The sequence below is a fragment of the Procambarus clarkii genome, chromosome 18 (genome assembly GCF_040958095.1).
Source record: "Procambarus clarkii isolate CNS0578487 chromosome 18, FALCON_Pclarkii_2.0, whole genome shotgun sequence".
In the NCBI taxonomy this organism is placed as follows: domain Eukaryota; kingdom Metazoa; phylum Arthropoda; class Malacostraca; order Decapoda; family Cambaridae; genus Procambarus; species Procambarus clarkii.
This window is the reverse complement of record NC_091167.1, coordinates 19915048-19937547: the sequence shown is the minus strand read 5'-3', so window position 1 is coordinate 19937547 and position 22500 is coordinate 19915048. Positions and strand designations below refer to the sequence as shown.

General features: G+C 43.6%; 3 protein-coding genes across 3 annotated transcripts in view; all 3 read left to right on the top strand.

Annotated features, from left to right (window-relative positions):
* Window positions 1-1842, top strand: part of LOC123749579 (Kv channel-interacting protein 4) — a gene marked incomplete at its 5' end in the record, with an annotated part of 14630 nt that extends 12788 nt beyond the window's left edge. Inside the window, 1 exon segment of the mRNA XM_045731689.2 lies at window positions 1471-1842. Coding sequence (XP_045587645.1) covers window positions 1471-1647 — 177 coding nt within the window.
* A 528-nt stretch (window positions 1843-2370) lies between these two features.
* On the top strand, window positions 2371-8824 carry LOC138365991 (uncharacterized). The gene is made up of 2 exons (XM_069326708.1): window positions 2371-2395; window positions 7398-8824. The coding sequence occupies exons 1-2, from the start codon at window positions 2371-2373 to the stop codon at window positions 8822-8824; spliced, it is 1452 nt and encodes a 483-aa protein (XP_069182809.1).
* A 7943-nt stretch (window positions 8825-16767) lies between these two features.
* LOC138365990 (uncharacterized) lies at window positions 16768-20298 on the top strand. Its single transcript, XM_069326707.1, has one exon. The coding sequence runs from the start codon at window positions 16768-16770 to the stop codon at window positions 20296-20298; it is 3531 nt and encodes a 1176-aa protein (XP_069182808.1).
* The last annotated feature ends 2202 nt before the right edge of the window (window positions 20299-22500 follow it).

The following is a 22500-nucleotide window of genomic DNA, read 5'->3' as shown; positions in this document are numbered from 1 at the left end:
CTTACGAGTACATTATAGCAGATGGTCGTCTGTGGTTGTGCATTTTTTTCTAGCTATCTTCTTGTAAATTGGTATCATATTTGCCTTCTTCCAGCTGTTTGGTAATTTGCCATTTAAAAGTGAATCTATAGAGATCAATGCTGTAGGTGTGATGAGGGCCTTTGTTCCTTCTTTTAACACCCATGCTGATACCTTGACTGACACAATAGCCTTTGTTTTGTCTAGTGTTGCTAGTTAGTCTTCTGTTACCCCCTAGATGACAGATTATTAAATATTGAGGTAACCAATATTTTGGTTCTAGCACTTCTAGCACTGGATGCTGTTTAGGTTCGGTAATGAACACTCCATGGAAGCTGGTATTAAGGAATTCTTAATCGAGAATTATGGGTTCGAATCCCGAGCAGGGCAGAAATGGTTGGGCACATTTCCTTTCACCTAAGGGTTGCATCCTCTGCTGGGTCAGAAATTCCACCTGGTTGGTTAACTAGCAGGGGGAAAGCGCCAAGCCATTGCAACTATATAGCACATAGAAGGGGCTAGGATAAGGATTTGGCATGGGACGGGGGAAAGGAATGGTGCCCCATCACTTGTGGACGGTCGGAGATTAAACGCCGACCTGTATGAAGCGAGACCGTCGCTCTACCGTCCAGCCCAAGTGGTTGGACAGGGGTGTTCCCAGATGCACACTCTAGTCATTGGCTTTTGGATGTTCTCATTGATTTTCAAGAGGAAACTAGATTTATTCCTCCAAGGAGTGCCGGACCAACCGGGCTGTGGTGGGTATGTGGGCCTGCGGGCCGCTCCAAGCAACAGCCTGGTGGACCAAACTCTCACAAGTCAAGCCTGGCCTCGGGCCGGGCTTGGGGAGTAGAAGAACTCCCAGAACCCCATCAACCAGGTATCAAAGAGGTATTGACATATGACGATAATGTGTAATGAATGAATTTCTTTGGTATCACATAATCAGTTATCTTGGCGTACTCCCCTTGTTACATGACACTCCCAGGTTATCTTGAAGTACATGAGGATAACAGGACGTACACAGGAATATGTATATGCTCATACACACATTCCTGTAGAAGGGAGTGTAAGTATAAGTGCATTTGGCTACACTTGAAAGAGAAAGCAATCGCCACAACGTCCTCGACTCTCCCTCTCTCTCTCAGACGCCGAGAGTCGACATCACAGAAAACATCGCAATTTAGCAAATATTTCTTCTGGCTGATGAGAGCATCATGCTACGTCTCTCTCCTGTATAGCTAATTGGCACCCATAATCTACCATTCTCTCTCTCCTGTATAGCTAATTGGCACCCATAATCTACCATTCTCTCTCTCCTGTATAGCTAATTGGCACCCATAATCTACCATTCTCTCTCTCCTGTATAGCTAATTGGCACCCATAATCTACTGTTCTCTCTCTCCTGTATAGCTAATTGGCACCCATAATCTACCATTCTCTCCCACACAGTTAATCGACACTAACCACGACGGGGCGATCACCATAGAGGAGCTGGCCAAGTGGGTGTCGAGGGACGAGACCATCATTCAGAGCCTGGCTATGATGGACACAGTTCTGTACACCCGACCTGATCCCCACGACCCCGCCCACCCTCCGCCCACACGTCAGTCACTAGGGCGGCCATGAGTCGCCGCCCACCCACACCCACACCCTCGTCTCTACCCTTCTGTGGGTGGGGAGGGTGGTGGTGCTGTGGGCGGGGCGGACATTGCAGAAGGGCGCGCTAATTCTGATAATCCTACGCCTATTTCCTCAACGGCTGTCAATCCGGATAGGGATTCAACGGAGCTTTGTCGCGATGTTGATATCCGGATGACAGCCGTTAGCTTAGAAGCAGCCTCCGATGGCAATGATGTTCATTCTTCTGTGCCTGTTGCCACGGCAACCTCCCCGCGTAATGGAGCAACTGTTGCAGGATGTAACTTTGCTGCTGCGTCTACGTCGTTCAGTGCGACTAGTTCCCCGTCGTCTGTGTCTCGTACGACTGGTTCTCCTTCATCTATATCCCGTAGGACTGGTTCTCCGTCATCTACTTGTCGCACGACTAGAGCATCATCTACTTCTTCTTCATCTACTGCTTCTACATCGTCCATTGCGACAACTTCCCCTCCAGTTGCATCGCGGAAAGCTGCAGCTTCAGCAGCGTCCTCATCATCTACCTCTCGGGCATCATCTACGTCTATATCTACGAAGACCATATCCAGAAGCTCCAGGAGAAAGATTTAATAATAAACACCGTTCCAGTTTTCAGTCGTACCCCCATTTGTTGGGTTTCCATTTTTTATATTTGCTTTGAAACGTTTTCTTTCCTAACTCAAGGGGAAACTGTAATAAAGGCCAGCAACCGTTATGTCTGGCGGAGGGGCCTTCGTCGGTATAGATACCGATAAAAGGATATAGAAGTGCTGGAGCTTGGTGAATATCCGACCGGTTGTGATCTTTTGCAGCGCCATGTATTATAGGATGGTGCAGTGACAGACCAAGTGGATCTCATATATAATGGTACATCCGACCCATCACAGTTGATTTTACTAGTCAATTTCAGGCATACCCAATTTGGATTTGAGTAGTAGTAAAATCAGATAAAAAAATACATCTTTAATTTATAAGTATTCAAAACAAATGTTTTGAAGATAACACTCTATCATCAGTGTTATAAAAAATAAATTATCTGTAGTCAGCTTTAACTTCATCCACACGGTCTTTGCTATCATATATTTACCATTTAGAAAATCACCAATTTCTGAAGTCATCAGTTTCGACGTAACCTATTTCTGAGGTTATGTTGCGAGAGAACACCATACATATGTCATAATATGTGGCACTGTGCCGTTATGCAACTTTAATGTTATCAGTAAAATCACGAGGTTTACCTTCGATATCACCTCTGTTGAGTCCAGTCACTTATCACCTGTCAAGATACCAGTTTTTAGCGTCACTGCAAATGAAACCAATCACAGATCGCCAGCGATGTTATGATTTTGACGTCACTGCCTGACATAGCCAATCACAAATGAGCTGTATAGTCATTCTTCTGTGAAACCTGATGTGGACCTGATCGCTATTTTAGATCATAAACAAATTATATATAACAATTACTCGTAACAGAGAACTTCCGGTGTTATTTAACTTGGACCTTTTTATTAAAAGTGTGGTCCATATATCAGAAATTTATTGTAAAGTGAATATCTATGAGTTTTTGGTTGAGATTTAGCCACATATGTAAATAATTTCTTCTCGCTGTTGTGTGGCCATATTTTCTCTTTTATATGTGAGTGTGAGGCGAATTTCTCGTCATATGTCGCTGTTACGATGCTTTTTGATATGATCTGTTAGTATATCTTGGGCAAGTATGTTAGGAATTGTTTATGTACATGGGGAAGTATGTTGGGAACTGGTTATATAAATCGGGGGAAAGTATGTTAGGGCAATTTTTATATTCCTTGGGAAAGTAAGCCAGGTTTGGAATAGTTAGGAACCGTTTATACTTAAGAAAAGTTAATTTGTACTCTCGGAAAGTTAGGAATACTTTATATACCTTGGGCAAGATGGGAACAGTTTATATAACTTGGAAAAGTTAGGAACAGTTTATATACCATGGGAACGATATGAGCAGTATATGTACTTTAGGAAAGTACGTAAGGAGTCCAGAGAAGTAAATAATTGAGACTGTGAGCCTTCTGCCCTGTTTATCAAAGGCTCATAATCCCATTGTTGTATGATTTGATGATGTATACATATATATTGTGTCTGTATATTGTATGGGACGGCGTGTAAAATGTCTGTTTGGTGAATGTATTAATTTGTTGCGTGCAACATTTTATGTTATCTATATTTATCTTGCGAAGAAACAGTTTATAAGTTTGGTTTGGTGTTGAACTTAAGGCCTAGCTATCATCTCGGTGTATATATTTATATATTTTATATATTATTGTCGGGTTAAACGGGCACTACAGGTGTTCAGTCATTGGTAATGGTTAGAAAATGGCTGAGCAAAGTTTTATATTATGGTATACAATATAAAAATTGTAGGGAAGACTGTGGTAAAAACTGGAATAACAGCAGTGGGAGACTATGGTAAAATTTTTAATGATAGGGGGGGACCTATGATAAAACTGTTGTGATATTAGTAGGGTCTATGGTAAAAACTATAATGATAGTAGGGGGTACTATGGTAAAAACTATATAGATACTAGGAGTATGGTAAAAAAAAATGTAATGATAGTAGGGGGGGACTATGGCAAAAAAATATTGATAGAAGGGGAAACTATGGTAAAATATATTGATAGGAGGGGAAACTATTGTAAAATATATTGATAGGAGGGGAAACTATTGTAAAATATAGTGATAGGAGGAGAAACTATGGTAAAATATATTGATAGAAGGGGAAACTATGGTAAAATATATTGATAGGAGGGGAAACTATTGTAAAATATATTGATAGGAGGGGAAACTATTGTAAAATATAGTGATAGGAGGAGAAACTATGGTAAAATATATTGATAGAAGGGGAAACTATGGTAAAATATATTGATAGAAGGGGAAACTATGGTAAAATATATTGATAGGAGGGGAAACTATTGTAAAATATATTGATAGGAGGGGAAACTATTGTAAAATATAGTGATAGGAGGAGAAACTATGGTAAAATATATTGATAGAAGGGGAAACTATGGTAAAATATATTGATAGAAGGGGAAACTATGGTAAAATATATTGATAGGAGGAGAGACTATTGTAAAATATATTTATTGATATTATGACGGGACTGTAGTAAAAAATGTAGTGAGAGTAGGGGGGAGACCATGGTAAAAAATGTAATCATCGTAGAGAGTGGAACTATGGTAAGAATAGAAAGATAGTAGCGGAAACTGTGGTGAAATTGTAAGCAAAGAAAGACTTCAGCATTGTAAGACATTGGGAAAAAAAAAACATGAATTAATTTTAATACATATATTAAAACATTCATGAAACTAATGAGATTTGAATGATTAAATATATTTTAAATGAACGTTAAAAAAACAACATTTTATTTAGTGTTTAAAGAAGAAAATGGAGGGAATATAGTCATAATATTTAAAATAAAATATTGAACTTCCAAGATTCATAATTATAGATTATTAACTATATAAATAGTATTGTGTGTTATACATAGTTACAGATACCTAATTCATATTCCCTTTTATCTCTATACTTCAGTTTGGTGTTGGGCTTAAGGCCTATGGGTTGCAGGGTTGTTAAGGCCTCTGTAATAGCTCAATGACCGACTAGCAAGTATACTTTAATCTTCAACATAGTCCAGGCTGAAGTAAACTCAGTGAGGATGTACACCAATAAGTATACCACTGTCCATGGTGTAAACCTTGCAAAGTTATATTAGATTCAGCTACTCGGATCCAAAAAAGTTCCAAGTAGCACGGGCTATGGTGATCCCGTAGTGCACTTGTAAACCTTTAAAGTACTTAGAACCCTGTACTGTGTTGTACTGATGACATCAAACTTTCAGACGAACTTTTTACACAGTATTGTAACTTAAGCTTTGTATGAGGTATTTATCACTACCAGTCTTGCTACTTTGTAATGGTGTACTCTCTAATGTATGTACTGTTCATTCTGTACAGGCATTCGCTACGTTTATTTGACACTAGAGACGATCGCTCTATAGACGAGGTCGTTATATAGAGGTGATTGCTCAGTATAGATGGATGGTTCAATACAAATACTGGGGCCAGCTTCACGAAGCAGTTACGCAAGCACTTACGAACCTGTACATCTTTTCTCAATCTTTGGCGGCATTTTTTTACAATTATTAAACAGTCAATGAGCTCCGAAGCACCAGGAGGCTGTTTATAACAATAACAACAGTTGATTGGCAAGCTTTCATGCTTGTAAACTGTTTAATAAATGTAACCAAAGCCGTCAAAGACTGAGGAAAGATGTACACGTTCGTAAGTGCTTGCGTAACTGCTTCGTGAAGTTCATGGTTCGCTGTACAGAAGGGATTGCTCAAGCAATTTGGTCTTTCTATAGATTCGAAAACTATTATACTGACGAACTTCGAATAATCTGTTATGCACCTCTAAAATAAATTATTTTATCACTTTTTTTAGTAGCTGTCTAGATCTATTCTGCATCTCAAAATACATTCTCTGGTCACTACAAATGTTTATGAAATCTCAAAATACATTCTCTGGTCACTACAAATGTTTATGAAATCTCAAAATACATTCTCTGGTCACTACAAATGTTTATGAAATCTCAAAATACATTCTCTGGTCACTACAAATGTTTATGAAATCTCAAAATACATTCTCTGGTCACTACAAATGTTTATGAAATCTCAAAATACATTCTCTGGTCACTACAAATGTTTATGAAATCAGTAAAGACAAGTCTCTCTGACTTAAGTGATTACATATCATTCTAAGTAATTTCTCAACATTTTAAGTAACTACTGCGCAAAAACTACTTTTATTCCTCAACTATATGCAACTCACCTGTGATGTATTTCTTACTTAAATGTTACTTTAAGTGTTTCAGTCTTACTTAATGACTACAATATTTCTTAGACTTACTGAAGGATGAGCTAGGCTCCCTCTGGCTCTGCGCTTGATCAACTGCTGCTAAATCTTGTAGTGGGTTTGTTGCAACCAATCAGAGCTCGTGTTCAGCGCTGCCAGACGCACCATAATCCTGGTCCAGCCAATCAGAGCTCGCGTTCAGCGCTGCCAGATGTACTATAACCCTAGTCCAACCAATCAGAGCTCGCGTTCAGCGCTGCCAGATGCACCATTAGTCTGGTCCAACCAATCAGAGCTCGCGTTCAGCGCTGCCAGATGCACTATAACCCTAGTCCAACCAATCAGAGCTCTCGTTCAGCGCTGCCAGATGAGCCATCACTCTAGTGCAACCAATCAGAGCTCGAGTTCAGCGCTGCCAGACGAGCCATCACTCTAGTGCAACCAATCAGAGCTCGCGCTCAGCGCTGCCAGACGAACCATCACTCTCGTGCAACCAATCAGAGCTCCAGGCAGGTTTAATTTCATAAAAATACTTACATAAATCCTTCCTAAACTCTCTCTCATGCCAGTGTATAAAATACACACTCTAGCATGTATACTTTTAAGGATATATACATATGTTAATACACTTTCACTACAATTAATCTCAAATATGTTATTACTTTGTGTATTGTTAAATTTTCTTGTATTTCACATATGATTAACCCGGTTGTTGCTGTTTGCATTGTACATGACACACGAGACATGATTAATTTTTGCAGATAAAAGCAATAATGGCAATATATTTCTCACGGATTGGATCTCTCTCACTAAAAGCTAATCTTCCTCAGTAAAGACTTATCGTTATTAATAAAGACATCTTTCTCAATAATGACGTCATCTTCCTCAATAAAGACTTCATCTTTCTCAATAAAGACTTCATCTTCCTCAATAAAGACTTCATCTTCCTCAATAAAGACTTCATCTTCCTCAATAAAGACTTCATCTTCCTCAATAAAGACTTCATCTTCCTCAATAAAGACTTCATCTTCCTCAATAAAGACTTCATCTTCCTCAATAAAGACTTCATCTTCCTCAATAAAGACTTCATCTTTCCCAATAAAGACTTCATCTTTCCCAATAAAGACTTCATCTTCCTCAATAAAGACTTCATCTTCCTCAATAAAGACTTCATCTTCCTCAATAAAGACTTCATCTTCCTCAATAAAGACTTCATCTTCCTCAATAAAGACTTCATCTTCCTCAATAAAGACTTCATCTTCCTCAATAAAGACTTCATCTTCCTCAATAAAGACTTCATCTTCCTCAATAAAGACTTCATCTTCCTCAATAAAGACTTCATCTTCCTCAATAAAGACTTCATCTTCCTCAATAAAGACTTCATCTTCCTCAATAAAGACTTCATCTTTCCCAATAAAGACTTCATCTTTCCCAATAAAGACTTCATCTTCCTCAATAAAGACTTCATCTTCCTCAATAAAGACTTCATCTTCCTCAATAAAGACTTCATCTTCCTCAATAAAGACTTCATCTTCCTCAATAAAGACTTCATCTTCCTCAATAAAGACTTCATCTTCCTCAATAAAGACTTCATCTTCCTCAATAAAGACTTCATCTTCCTCAATAAAGACTTCATCTTCCTCAATAAAGACTTCATCTTCCTCAATAAAGACTTCATCTTTCCCAATAAAGACTTCATCTTCCTCAATAAAGACTTCATCTTTCCCAATAAAGACTTCATCTTCCTCAATAAAGACTTCATCTTCCTCAATAAAGACTTCATCTTCCTCAATAAAGACTTCATCTTTCCCAATAAAGACTTCATCTTCCTCAATAAAGACTTCATCTTCCTCAATAAAGACTTCATCTTCCTCAATAAAGACTTCATCTTTCCCAATAAAGACTTCATCTTTCCCAATAAAGACTTCATCTTTCCCAATAAAGACTTCATCTTTCCCAATAAAGACTTCATCTTTCCCAATAAAGACTTCATCTTTCCCAATAAAGACTTCATCTTCCTCAATAAAGACTTCATCTTTCCCAATAAAGACTTCATCTTTCCCAATAAAGACGGCACAAATAAACTCAATAAAAACTCTGAACTGAAATTGTCTGAACTGAAGACTGAATTTTTCCTCACTAAAGTCGCATCTTCCTCAATAATGTCTCTATTTTTCTCAGCTAAGATGTTGTATTTCTCACTGTATTTCTCACTGTATTTCTCACTGTATTTCTCACTGTATTTCTCACTGGGAGAGAAACTTGTGGCTGGAACAGGCTGATGTACATTGGGTAATATTTCATACACTATAAATACCGTATAAATGTATATACATATATACATACACATATATACATACATACTCATATATACACATATATACATAAATATTTATATATTTTAACGATACACTTAATTGTTATTATATCCAATTAATATTCCATGAATAAAAATTATCACACTATCAAGGGGTCGTTTTATTAAGGTCTTGCTTAGGTTAAGGTGAGGCTATGGCCTTTATAACGAGGTATTTGCCATCCGTTATATCGAGGCCCTCGATGCCAAGAGCAACTCTTGGACCGTTATATCGAGGTCCTCCATGATTTATGTTTATACCATTAAGATGGCTGGTAAGAGTCCTGGTCAAGTGGTAGCGATTGGGCACTGGTTCATAAAGTTGTTCAGCCTCTCTCCACCCGATAGTGATTGAACTGAACGTGTTCAGCTCAATTCTGAACTGATTTGAAATATTCTTCTATATTTCATAATATTCTAATATTATGAATTGAATATTCTTCTTCTAATATTCTTATATATTTTTGATCTAGGTTCTAAACATGACGTAATGCTAACTAACCTGATTTTATGCTAACTAACCTGACGTAATGTTAACTAACCTGACGTAATGCTAACTAACCTGACGTAATGCTAACTAACCTGATTTTATGCTAACTAACCTGACGTAATGTTAACTAACCTGACGTAATGCTAACTAACCTGACGTAATGCTAACTAACCTGATTTTATGCTAACTAACCTGACCTAATGCTAACTAACCTGACCTTATGCTAACTAACCTGACCTTATGCTAACTAACCTGACCTAATGCTAACTAACCTGACCTTATGCTAACTAACCTGACATAATGCTAACTAACCTGACATAATGCTAACTAACCTGACATAATGCTAACTAACCTGACCTAATGCTAACTAACCTGACCTTATGCTAACTAACCTGACATAATGCTAACTAACCTGACCTAATGCTAACTAACCTGACCTAATGCTAACTAACCTGACTTAATGCTAACTAACCTGACCTTATGCTAACTAACCTGACATAATGCTAACTAACCTGACCTAATGCTAACTAACCTGACCTAATGCTAACTAACCTGACCTAATGCTAACTAACCTGACTTAATGTTAACTAACCTGACTTAATGCTAACTAACCTGACTTAATGTTAACTAACCTGACCTTATGCTAACTAACCTGATCTTATGCTAACTAACCTGACCTTATGCTAACTAACCTGACCTAATGCTAACTAACCTGACCTTATGCTAACTAACCTGACCTTATGCTAACTAACCTGACCTAATGCTAACTAACCTGACCTTATGCTAACTAACCTGACCTTATGCTAACTAACCTGACCTTATGCTAACTAACCTGACGTTATGCTAACTAACCTGACCTTATGCTAACTAACCTGACCTTATGCTAACTAACCTGACCTTATGCTAACTAACCTGACCTTATGCTAACTAACCTGACCTAATGCTAACTAACCTTACCTTATGCTAACTAACCAGACCTTATGCTAACTAACCTGACTTAATGCTAACTAACCTGACTTAATGCTAACTAACCTGACTTAATGCTAACTAACCTTACCTTATGCTAACTAACCTGACCTTATGCTAACTAACCTGACTTAATGTTAACTAACCTGACTTAATGCTAACTAACCTGACTTAATGTTAACTAACCTGACTTAATGTTAACTAACCTGACTTAATGCTAACTAACCTGACTTAATGCTAACTAACCTGACTTAATGTTAACTAACCTGACTTAATGCTAACTAACCTGACGTAATGCTAACTAACCTGACTTAATGTTAACTAACCTGACCTTATGCTAACTAATCTGACCTTATGCTAACTAACCTGACCTTATGCTAACTAACCTGACCTAATGCTAACTAACCTGACCTTATGCTAACTAACCTGACCTTATGCTAACTAACCTGACCTAATGATAACTAACCTGACCTTATGCTAACTAACCTGACCTTATGCTAACTAACCTGACCTTATGCTAACTAACCTGACCTTATGCTAACTAACCTGACCTTATGCTAACTAACCTGACCTAATGCTAACTAACCTTACCTTATGCTAACTAACCTGACCTTATGCTAACTAACCTGACTTAATGCTAACTAACCTGACTTAATGCTAACTAACCTGACTTAATGCTAACTAACCTGACGTTATGCTAACTAACCTGACCTTATGCAAACTAATTTGACGTAATGCTAACTAACCTGACTTAATGTTAACTAACCTGACTTAATGTTAACTAACCTGACTTAATGCTAACTAACCTGACCTAATGCTAACTAACCTGACTTAATGCTAACTAACCTGACCTTATGCTAACTAACCTGACATAATGCTAACTAACCTGACCTTATGCTAACTAACCTGACCTTATGCTAACTAACCTGACATAATGTTAACTAACCTTACTTAATGCTAACTAACCTGACCTTATGCTAACTAACCTGACTTAATGCTAACTAACCTGACCTTATGCTAACTAACCTGACATAATGCTAACTAACCTGACCTTATGCTAACTAACCTGACCTTATGCTAACTAACCTGACATAATGTTAACTAACCTGACTTAATGCTAACTAACCTGACCTTATGCTAACTAACCTGACCTTATGCTAACTAACCTGACATAATGTTAACTAACCTGACATAATGCTAACTAACCTGACCTTATGCTAACTAACCTGACCTTATGCTAACTAACCTGACATAATGTTAACTAACCTGACTTAATGCTAACTAACCTGACCTTATGCTAACTAACCTGACCTTATGCTAACTAACCTGACCTTATGCTAACTAACCTGACATAATGTTAACTAACCTGACCTTATGTTAACTAACATGACAAAATGCTAACTAACCTGACCTTATGCTAACTAACCTGACGTAATGCTAACTAACCTGACCTAATGCTAACTAACCTGACCTTATGCTAACTAACCTGACGTAATGCTAACTAACCTGACCTAATGCTAACTAACTTGACTTAATGCTAACTAACCTGACCTTATGCTAACTAACCTGACATAATGCTAACTAACCTGACCTTATGCTAACTAACCTGACCTTATGCTAACTAACCTGACCTTATGCTAACTAACCTGACATAATGCTAACTAACCTGACCTTATGCTAACTAACCTGACTTAATGCTAACTAACCTGACCTTATGCTAACTAACCTGACATAATGTTAACTAACCTGACCTTATGCTAACTAACCTGACGTAATGTTAACTAACCTGACATAATGTTAACTAACCTGACCTTATGTTAACTAACCTGACATAATGTTAACTAACCTGACCTTATGTTTAATATCCTAATCTAACTAAAAACCTATTCTAGGTTTATGGCATCATCTATACATCTGATAGTGACTGTCTGTCTGTCTGCTCAAAGTCAGAGGCCAGACACTCGGGTCTGGCTTTACCCAAATTAACAGAGGGAATGGTATGGGGTACGGGCTGACCATAGGCTCGTCGGGATCGCCATAATTGAATAGACAACAGCGTGTCAGGGACACCTTTAGACCCCCAAGCGGGTCTTGACTCAATTGAGTCTTGTTTGCAGTTAGTCTTGTCTTGCCTGCCACTATACTTACGTAACTATTTCCTGCCACTATACCTTTGTAACTATTTGGAAAACAAAAAATATATATATTTCTATTAGAAATTTACACCATTAATTGCTTATTACAGGAAAATTAACATAAATTTCCTGTAATTTAAACTAAGGCCATAATGTTATAGAACACATAAATAATATTCTGAAGTTTACCCTCCCATAGAAAACCAAATTCGAACGGGGAAACTATTATATTTTATGTGAGTGTCATATGATAATATAATGAAGTGAAAAGAGGATGGGAACCAACGAGATAGGGTTCAGGGGACCGCCAGGGGGAAAAAAAGGGGAAATAGGAATATGGATGTATAGATAGATGGACGGATAGATAGATAATTCGAAGGATAGCTGGATGGATGAAAAGATGGATCGATAAATGGATATATAGATGGATAGACGGCTGCGGTTAGCCTCATGTAACTATCCATGGTAAATTGTGTATTAATGGCGAGTCTCGTAGGGTGGGAGGGTCGTCCGCCATGCCCCCATAGAGTAGGAAGGGCTCCAATTGCGATTATCTGAGATAAAATGACGTATTGAAATGTGGGTTGCATTGACCGTAGACTGTTCTCCCACCAAATTCTTGGCTATTATCAGCTTTGATTCACCGTCACTTGAGCATCATATGGCCACTAAGAAACTGGCTAGGGAGATAGAATGGAGAGAGAGATAGAATGGAGAGAGAGATAGAATGGAGAGGGGGGGGGTAGAATGGAGAGAGAGATAGAATGGAGAGGGGGGTAGAATGGAGAGAGAGATAGAATGGAGAGGGGGGTAGAATGGAGAGAGAGATAGAATGGAGAGGGGGGGGTAGAATGGAGAGAGAGATAGAATGGAGAGGGGGGTAGAATGGAGAGAGAGATAGAATGGAGAGGGGGGTAGAATGGAGAGAGAGATAGAATGGAGAGGGGGGGGGTAGAATGGAGAGAGAGATAAAATGGAGAGGGGGGGTAGAATGGCGAGGGAGATAGGTAGAGAGAAACGGACAGAGAAACTCACCCCCATCAAGTTATGTATAAATAAGATACGGAACACTTTTAAGGCAAAATAAGTAGGCAGACAGAAAGGAAACAGTCATTTTATTGACATATTGGAATCATGGAATATAAGAGTAGGTAAAATATGTGAACACATATATATATATGAGCCTACAGTAGGCCTATTTGTCTATACGAGGCAGCTGCTATTGGTCCATACGAGGCAGCTGCTATTGGTCCATACGAGGCAGCTGCTATTGGTCCATACGAGGCAGCTGCTATTGGTCCATACGAGGCAGCTCCTATTGGTCCATACGAGGCAGCTGCTATTGACCCATACGAGGCTGCTGCTATTGGACCATACGGGGCAGCTCCTATTGGTCCATACGAGGCAGCTGCTATTGGTCCATATGAGGCAGCTGCTATTGACCCATACGAGGCAGCTGCTATTGGTCCATACGAGGGAGCTCCTATTGGTCCATACGAGGCAGCTGCTATTGGTCCATACGAGGCTGCTCCTATTGTCCCATACGAGACAGCTCCTATTGGTCCATACGAGGGAGCTCCTATTGGTCCGTACGAGGCAGCTCCTATTGGTCCATACGAGGCAGCTCCCATTGGTCCATACGAGGCAGCTCCTATTGGTCCATATGAGGCAGCTGCTATTGACCCATACGACGCAGCTCTCTCTGCTCTTAGACAACTCTTAAAAGTTCGACCAAATACCTAACTAACATCCTTCATCAAAGGTGATGTCACAGATGCCTTACTTCAAGATGGAGCGAATACCCGCCCCACCGACCTTTCTCTCAGCCTTATGGTCAGGCGTGGTGGTCGTTTTCCTGGACTTCCTGGCGACGGGGGAGTCGTCCAGGTCGTCAACCATGTGCAGGAAGGCCGGGCTGCTGGCGGAGGCTGCATCTTCATCTCCTCCTGCCATCCTCATCTCCTGCGCCTCCAGCTGCAGGCCATCCCGGCCCTCTAGGTAGTAGGTGGCCATCTCTCCTTTACCCTAGGGGTGATGAGGGGTAGAGGGAGGGCTGTGAGTAATGAGGGGGCTGTGAGGGAGGGCTGTGAGGGAGGGCTGTGAGGGAGGGATGTTGTGAGGGAGGGGTGTGAGGGAGGGGTGTTGTGAGGGAGGGAAGGTCTGAGGGAAAGAGGTAATTTAAGGAAGAGTTATGTGGAAGAGCGCCCCTAGAACCATGGAACTGACGTGTCACTAGACTAGCTGACGTCACACTAACCTGACCTGCTGACGTCATACTAGTCCTCTGGTCCTGCTGACGTCCCACAAGTCCTCCTGACGTCCCACAACTCTTCCTGACGTCCCACAAGTCCTCCTAACGTCCCACAAGTCATCCTGACGTCACACAAGTCCTCCTGACGTCACACAAGTCCTCCTGACGTCCCACAAGTCATCCTGACGTCACACAAGTCCTCCTGACGTCTCACAAGTCATCCTGACGTCACACAAGTCCTCCTGACGTCCCACAAGTTCTCCTGACGTCCCACAAGTCCTCCTGACGTCCCACAAGTCCTCCTGACGTCCCACAAGTCCTCCCGACGTCACACAAGTCCTCCCGACGTCCCACAAGTCCTCCTGACGTCACACAAGTCCTCCTGACGTCCCACAAGTCATCCTGACGTCACACAAGTCCTCCTGACGTCTCACAAGTCATCCTGACGTCACACAAGTCCTCCTGACGTCCCACAAGTCCTCCTGACGTCCCACAAGTCCTCCTGACGTCCCACAAGTCCTACTGACGTCCCACAAGTCCTCCCGACGTCCCACAAATCATCCTGACGTCCCACAAGTCATCCTGACGTCACACAAGTCCTCCTGACGTCCCACAAGTCCTCCTGACGTCCCACAAGTCCTCCTGACGTCCCACATGTCCTCCTGACGTCCCACAAGTCCTACTGACGTCACACAACTCTTCCTGACGTCACACAAGTCCTCCTGACGTCCCACAAGTCCTCCTGACGTCCCACAAGTCCTACTGACGTCCCACAAGTCCTCCCGACGTCCCACAAGTCCTCTTGACGTCCCACAAGTCCTCCTGACGTGCCACAAGTCCTCCAGACGTCCCAGAAGTCCTCCTGACGTCCCACAAGTCCTCCAGACGTCCCACAAGTCCTCCTGACGTCCCACAAGTCCTCCTGACGTCACACAAGTCCTCCTGACGTCACATAAGTCCCCCTGACGTCCCACAAGTCCTCCTGACGTCCCACAAGTCCTCCTGACGTCCCACAAGTCCTCCTGACGTCCCACAAGTCCTCCTGACGTCCCACAAGTCCTCCTGACGTCCCACAAGTCCACCTGACGTCACACAAGTCCTGCTGAAGTCCCACAAGTTCTCCTGACGTCCCACAAGTCCTCCTGACGTCCCACAAATCCTCCTGACGTCACACAAGTCCTCCTGACGTCCCACAAGTCCTCTTGACGTCCCACAAGTCTTCCCGACGTCTTACAATTACTCTTGACGTCCCACAAGTCCTGTTGAAGTCCCACAAGTTCTCCTGACGTCCCACAAGTCCTCCTGACGTCTCACAAGTCCTCCTGACGTCCCACAAGTACCCCGGACGTCCCACAAGTCCTCCTGACGTCCCACAAGTCCTTCCGACGTCCCACAAGTCCTTCCGATGTCCCACAAGTCTTCCCGACGTCCCACACATCTTCCTGACGTCCCACAAGTCCTCCTGACGTTTCACAAGTCCTCCTGACGTCCCACACATCTTCCTGACGTCCCACAAGTCCTTCCGATGTCCCACAAGTCCTCCTGACGTCCCACAAGTCCTCCTGACGTCCCCCAAGTCCTCCCGACGTCCCACAAGTACTCCTGACGTCCCACAAGTCCTCCTGACGTCCCACAAGTCTTTTCGACGTCCCACAAATCTTCCTGACGTCCCACAAGTCCTCCTGACGTCCCACTAACCAAGCTGACATCAGACCTACTAACCTTGATCTCGACTTGACCGCGGTACTCCATTATGAAGCCCCCGGCTGACATCAGAGCAGCTCTCGTGCTGACGGAGATCTGGATCCTCATGGCTGTCAGAGAACGATAAGGAGCTACGTGAGAAACCTTGTATCCCAGTGTGTGGTGATACAGCACTCGGAAAGGGATATATGACGGATATATGGGAGTTTCTGAGGCACTTAGTCTATCTCCTATCCCTTCCAAGTGCCCCAAATGTTCATAGGGAGAATGAACAAGAAACTCATTTGAAAGAATGAACTCTCTAAGTTACAGAAAGGTACGAGATGGAATCATTAATGCACGTTTTAGGCCTCGTATGTGGATATCATGTCCTCCTATGTGGATATCAGGCCACCTATGTGGATATCAGGCCACCTATGTGGATATCAGGCCTCCTATGTGTATATCAGGCCACCTATGTGGATATCAGGTCTCCTATGTGGATATCAGGCCACCTATGTGTATATCAGGCCACCTATGTGGATATCAGGTTTCCTATGTGGATAGGCCACCTATGTGGATATCAGACCTTCTATGTGGGTATCAGGCCACCTATGTGGATACCAGGCCACCTATGTGGATATCAGGCCTCCTATGTGGATATCAGGTCACCTATGTGGATATCAGGCCTCCTATGTGTATATCAGGCCACCTATGTGGATATCAGGTCTCCTATGTGGATATCAGGCCACCTATGTGGATATCAGGCCTCCTATGTGTATATCAGGCCACCTATGTGGATACCAGGCCACCTATGTGGATATGAGGCCTCCTATGTGGATATCAGGCCACCTATGTGGATATCAGGCCTCATATGTGGATATCAGGCCACCTATGTGGATATCAGGCCCCCTATGTGGATATCAGGCCCCCTATGTGGATATCAGGTCACCTATGTGGATATCAGGCCTCCTATGTGGATATCAAGCCTCCTGATATCTCACAGGAGACTCACAGGAAAGTACCCAGACTCACAGGAAAGTACACAGACTCACAGGAAAGTACCCAGACTCACAGGAAAGTACCCAGACTCACAGGAAAGTACCCAGACTCACAGGAAAGTACCCAGACTCACAGGAAAGTACACAGACTCACAGGAAAGTACACAGACTCACAGGAAAGTACCCAGACTCACAGGAAAGTACCCAGACTCACAGGAAAGTACCCAGACTCACAGGAAAGTACCCCAGACTCACAGGAAAGTACCCCGACTCACAGGAAAGTACCCCAGACTCACAGGAAAGTACCCAGACTCACAGGAAAGTACCCCAGACTCACAGGAAAGTACCCTAGACTCACAAGGAAGTACCCAGACTCACAGGAAAATACACAGACTCATAGGAAAGTACCTAGACTCACAGGAAAGTACCCCAGGCTCGCAGGAAAGTACCCAGACTCACAGGAAAGTACCCAGACTCACAGGAAAGTACCCAGACTCACAGGAAAGTACCCAGATTCACAGGAAAGTACCCAGACTCACAGGAAAGTACCCAGACTCACAGGAAAGTACCCAGACTCACAGGAAAGTACCCAGACTCACAGGAAAGTACCCAGACTCACAGGAAAGTACCCAGACTCACAGGAAAGTACCCAGACTCACAGGAAAGTACCCAGACTCACAGGAAAGTACCCAGACTCACAGGGAAGTACCCAAACTCACAGGAAAGTACCCAGACTCGCAGGAAAGTACCCAGACTCACAGGAAAGTACCGAGACTCACAGGAAAGTACCGAGACTCACAGGAAAGTACCCAGACTCACAGGAAAGTACCCAGACTCACAGGAAAGTACCCAGACTCACAGGAAGGTACCCAGACTCACAGGAAAGTACCCAGACTCACAGGAAAGTACCCAGACTCACAGGAAAGTACCGAGACTCACAGGAAAGTACCCAGACTCACAGGAAAGTACCCAGACTCACAGGAAAGTACCCAGGGCCACAGGAAAGTACCCAGGGCCACAGGAAAGTACCCAGACTCACAGGGAAGTACCCAGACTCACAGGAAAGTACCCAGACTCACAGGGAAGTACCCAGACTCACAGGGAAGTACCCAGACTCACAGGAAAGTACCCAGACTCACAGGAAAGTACCCAGACTCACAGGGAAGTACCCAGACTCACAGGAAAGTACCCAGACTCACAGGAAAGTACCCAGACTCACAAGAAGGTACCCAGACTCACAGGAAAGTACCGAGACTCACAGGAAAGTACCCAGACTCACAGGAAAGTACCCAGACTCACAGGAAAGTACCCAGACTCACAGGAAAGTACCCAGACTCACAGGAAAGTACCCCAGGCTCGCAGGAAAGTACCCAGACTCACGGGAAAGTACCCAGACTCACAGGAAAGCACCGAGACTCACAGGAAAGTACCGAGACTCACAGGGAAGTACTCAGACTCACAGGGAAGTACCCAGACTCACAGGAAAGTATCCAGACTCACCGGGAAGTACCCAGACTCACAGGGAAGTACCCAGACTCACAGGAAAGTACCCAGACTCACAGGAAAGTACCGAGACTCACAGGAAAGTACCGAGACTCACAGGGAAGTACTCAGACTCACAGGGAAGTACCCAGACTCACAGGAAAGTACCGAGACTCACAGGAAAGTACCGAGACTCACAGGGAAGTACTCAGACTCACAGGGAAGTACCCAGACTCACGGGAAAGTACCCAGACCCACAGGGAAGTACCCAGACTCACAGGGAAGTACCCAGACTCACAGGAAAGTACCCAGACTCACAGGAAAGTACCCAGGGCCACAGGAAAGTACCCAGACTCACAGGGAAGTACCCAGACTCACAGGAAAGTACCCAGACTCACAGGAAAGTATCCAGACTCACAGGAAAGTACCCAGACTCACAGGAAAGTACCCAGACTCACAGGAAAGTACCCAGACTCACAGGAAAGTACCCAGACTCACAGGAAAGTACCCAGACTCACAGGAAAGTACCCAGACACACAGGAAAGTACCCAGACTCAAAGGAAAGTACCCAGACTCACAGGAAAGTACCGAGACTCACAGGGAAGTACTCAGACTCACAAGGAAGTACCCAGACTCACAGGAAAGTACCGAGACTCACAGGAAAGTACCGAGACTCACAGGGAAGTACTCAGACTCACAGGGAAGTACCCAGACTCACAGGAAAGTACCGAGACTCACAGGAAAGTACCGAGACTCACAGGGAAGTACCCAGACTCACAGGAAAGTACCCAGACTCACAGGAAAGTACCCAGACTCACAGGAAAGTACCGAGACTCACAGGAAAGTACCGAGACTCACAGGGAAGTACTCAGACTCACAGGGAAGTACCCAGACTCACAGGAAAGTATCCGAGACTCACAGGAAAGTACCGAGACTCACAGGGAAGTACCCAGACTCACAGGAAAGTACCCAGACTCACAGGAAAGTACCGAGACTCACAGGAAAGTACCGAGACTCACAGGGAAGTACCCAGACTCACAGGAAAGTACCCAGACTCACAGGAAAGTACCCAGACTCACAGGAAAGTACCGAGACTCACAGGAAAGTACCGAGACTCACAGGGAAGTACTCAGACTCACAGGGAAGTACCCAGACTCACAGGAAAGTACCGAGACTCACAGGAAAGTACCGAGACTCACAGGGAAGTACCCAGACTCACAGGAAATAAGTACCCAGACTCACAGGAAAGTACCCAGACTCACAGGAAAGTACCCAGACTCACAGGAAAGTACCCAGACTCACAGGGAAGTACTCAGACTCACAGGGAAGTACCCAGACTCACAGGAAAGTACCGAGACTCACAGGAAAGTACCGAGACTCACAGGGAAGTAACCCAGAATCACAGGAAAGTACCCAGACTCACAGGAAAGTACCCAGACTCACAGGAAAGTACCCGAGACTCACAGGAAAGTACCGAGACTCACAGGGAAAGTAACCCAGACTCACAGGGAAGTACCCAGACTCACAGGAAAGTACCCGAGACTCACAGGAAAGTACCCAGACTCACAGGGAAGTACCCAGACTCACAGGAAAAGTACCCAGACTCACAGGAAAGTACCCAGACTCACAGGAAAGTACCCAGACTCACAGGAAAGTACCCAGACTCACAGGAAAGTACCCAGACTCACAGGAAAGTACCCAGACTCACAGGAAAGTACCCAGACTCACAGGAAAGTACCCAGACTCACAGGAAAGTACCCAGACTCACAGGAAAGTACCCAGACTCACAGGAAAGTACCCAGACTCACAGGGAAGTACCCAGACTCACAGGAAAGTACCCAGACTCACAGGAAAGAACCCTTACTCACAGGAAAGTACCCAGACTCACAGGAAAGTCCCAGACTCACAGGAAAGTACCCAGACTCACAGGAAAGTACCCAGACTCACAGGAAAGTACCCAGACTCACAGGAAAGTACCGAGATTCACAGGGAAGTACCCAGACTCACAGGAAAGTACCCAGACTCACAGGAAAGTACCCTTACTCACAGGAAAGTACCCAGACTCACAGGAAAGTACCCAGACTCACAGGAAAGTACCCAGACTCACAGGAAAGTACCCAGACTCACAGGAAAGTACCCAGACTCACAGGAAAGTACCCAGACTCACAGGGAAGTACCCAGACTCACAGGAAAGTACCCAGACTCACAGGAAAGTACCCAGACTCACAGGAAAGTACCCAGACTCACAGGAAAGTACCCAGACTCACAGGAAAGTACCCAGACTCACAGGAAAGTACCCTTACTCACAGGAAAGTACCCAGACTCACAGGAAAGTACCCAGACTCACAGGAAAGTACCCAGACTCACAGGAAAGTACCCAGACTCACAGGAAAGTTACCCAGACTCACAGGAAAGTTACCCAGACTCACAGGAAAGTACCCTAGACTCACAGGAAGTACTCAGACTCACAGGAAAGTACCCAGACTCACAGGAAAGTACCCAGACTCACAGGAAAGTACCCAGACTCACAGGAAAGTACCCAGACTCACAGGAAAGTTCCCAGACTCACAGGAAAGTACCCTTACTCACAGGAAAGTACCCAGACTCACAGGAAAGTACCCAGACTCACAGGAAAGTACCCAGACTCACAGGAAAGTACCCAGACTCACAGGAAAGTACCCAGACTCACAGGAAAGTACCCAGACTCACAGGAAAGTACCCTAGACTCACAGGAAAGTACCCAGACTCACAGGAAAGTACCCAGACTCACAGGAAAGTACCCAGACTCACAGGAAAGTACCCAGACTCACAGGAAAGTACCCAGACTCACAGGAAAGTACCCTTACTCACAGGGAAGTACTCAGACTCACAGGAAAGTACCCAGACTCACAGGAAAGTACCCAGACTCACAGGAAAGTACCCAGACTCACAGGAAAGTACCCAGACTCACAGGAAAGTACCCAGACTCACAGGAAAGTACCCAGACTCACATGAAAGTACCTAGACTCACAGGAAAGTACCCAGACTCACAGGAAAGTACCCAGACTCACAGGAAAGTACCCAGACTCACAGGAAAGTACCCAGACTCACAGGAAAGTACCCAGACTCACAGGAAAGTACCCAGACTCACAGGGAAGTACTCAGACTCACAGGAAAGTACCCAGACTCACAGGAAAGTACCCAGACTCACAGGAAAGTACCGAGACTCACAGGAAAGTACCGAGACTCACAGGGAAGTACTCAGACTCACAGGAAAGTACCCAGACTCACAGGAAAGTACCCAGACTCACAGGAAGACACTTACGCTCACAAGTAGTCTCCATCCTAGAGGCAGTGTTGACAGTGTCACCAAAGAGACAGTAGCGAGGCATCTTAGTGCCCACCACGCCTGCCACGGCGGGACCCGTGTTCACGCCAGCACGGATCTGTTGAGAAACATTGACGAAACATCTACATCTTTCCTGAATCTTAAAGGCATTGCTTCTCTTACTCGAAGATTATATGGTTTGTATAATGTCTCTCTCTCTCTCTCTCTCTCTCTCTCTCTCTCTCTCTCTCTCTCTCTCTCTCTCCTCTCCTCTATCATCTCTCTCT

What these genes read in the sequence shown, in the direction of transcription:
- LOC138365991 (XM_069326708.1), top strand. Translation starts at nt 2,371, where the DNA reads ATGTCTGGCGGAGGGGCCTTCGTCG. An exon ending in TGGCGGAGGGGCCTTCGTCG is followed by an intron (nt 2,396 to 7,397) that starts GTATAGATACCG and finishes TTATTAATAAAG; the next exon opens with ACATCTTTCTCAATAATGAC.
- LOC138365990 (XM_069326707.1), top strand. Translation starts at nt 16,768, where the DNA reads ATGGAATCATTAATGCACGTTTTAGGCCTCGTATGTGGATATCATGTC.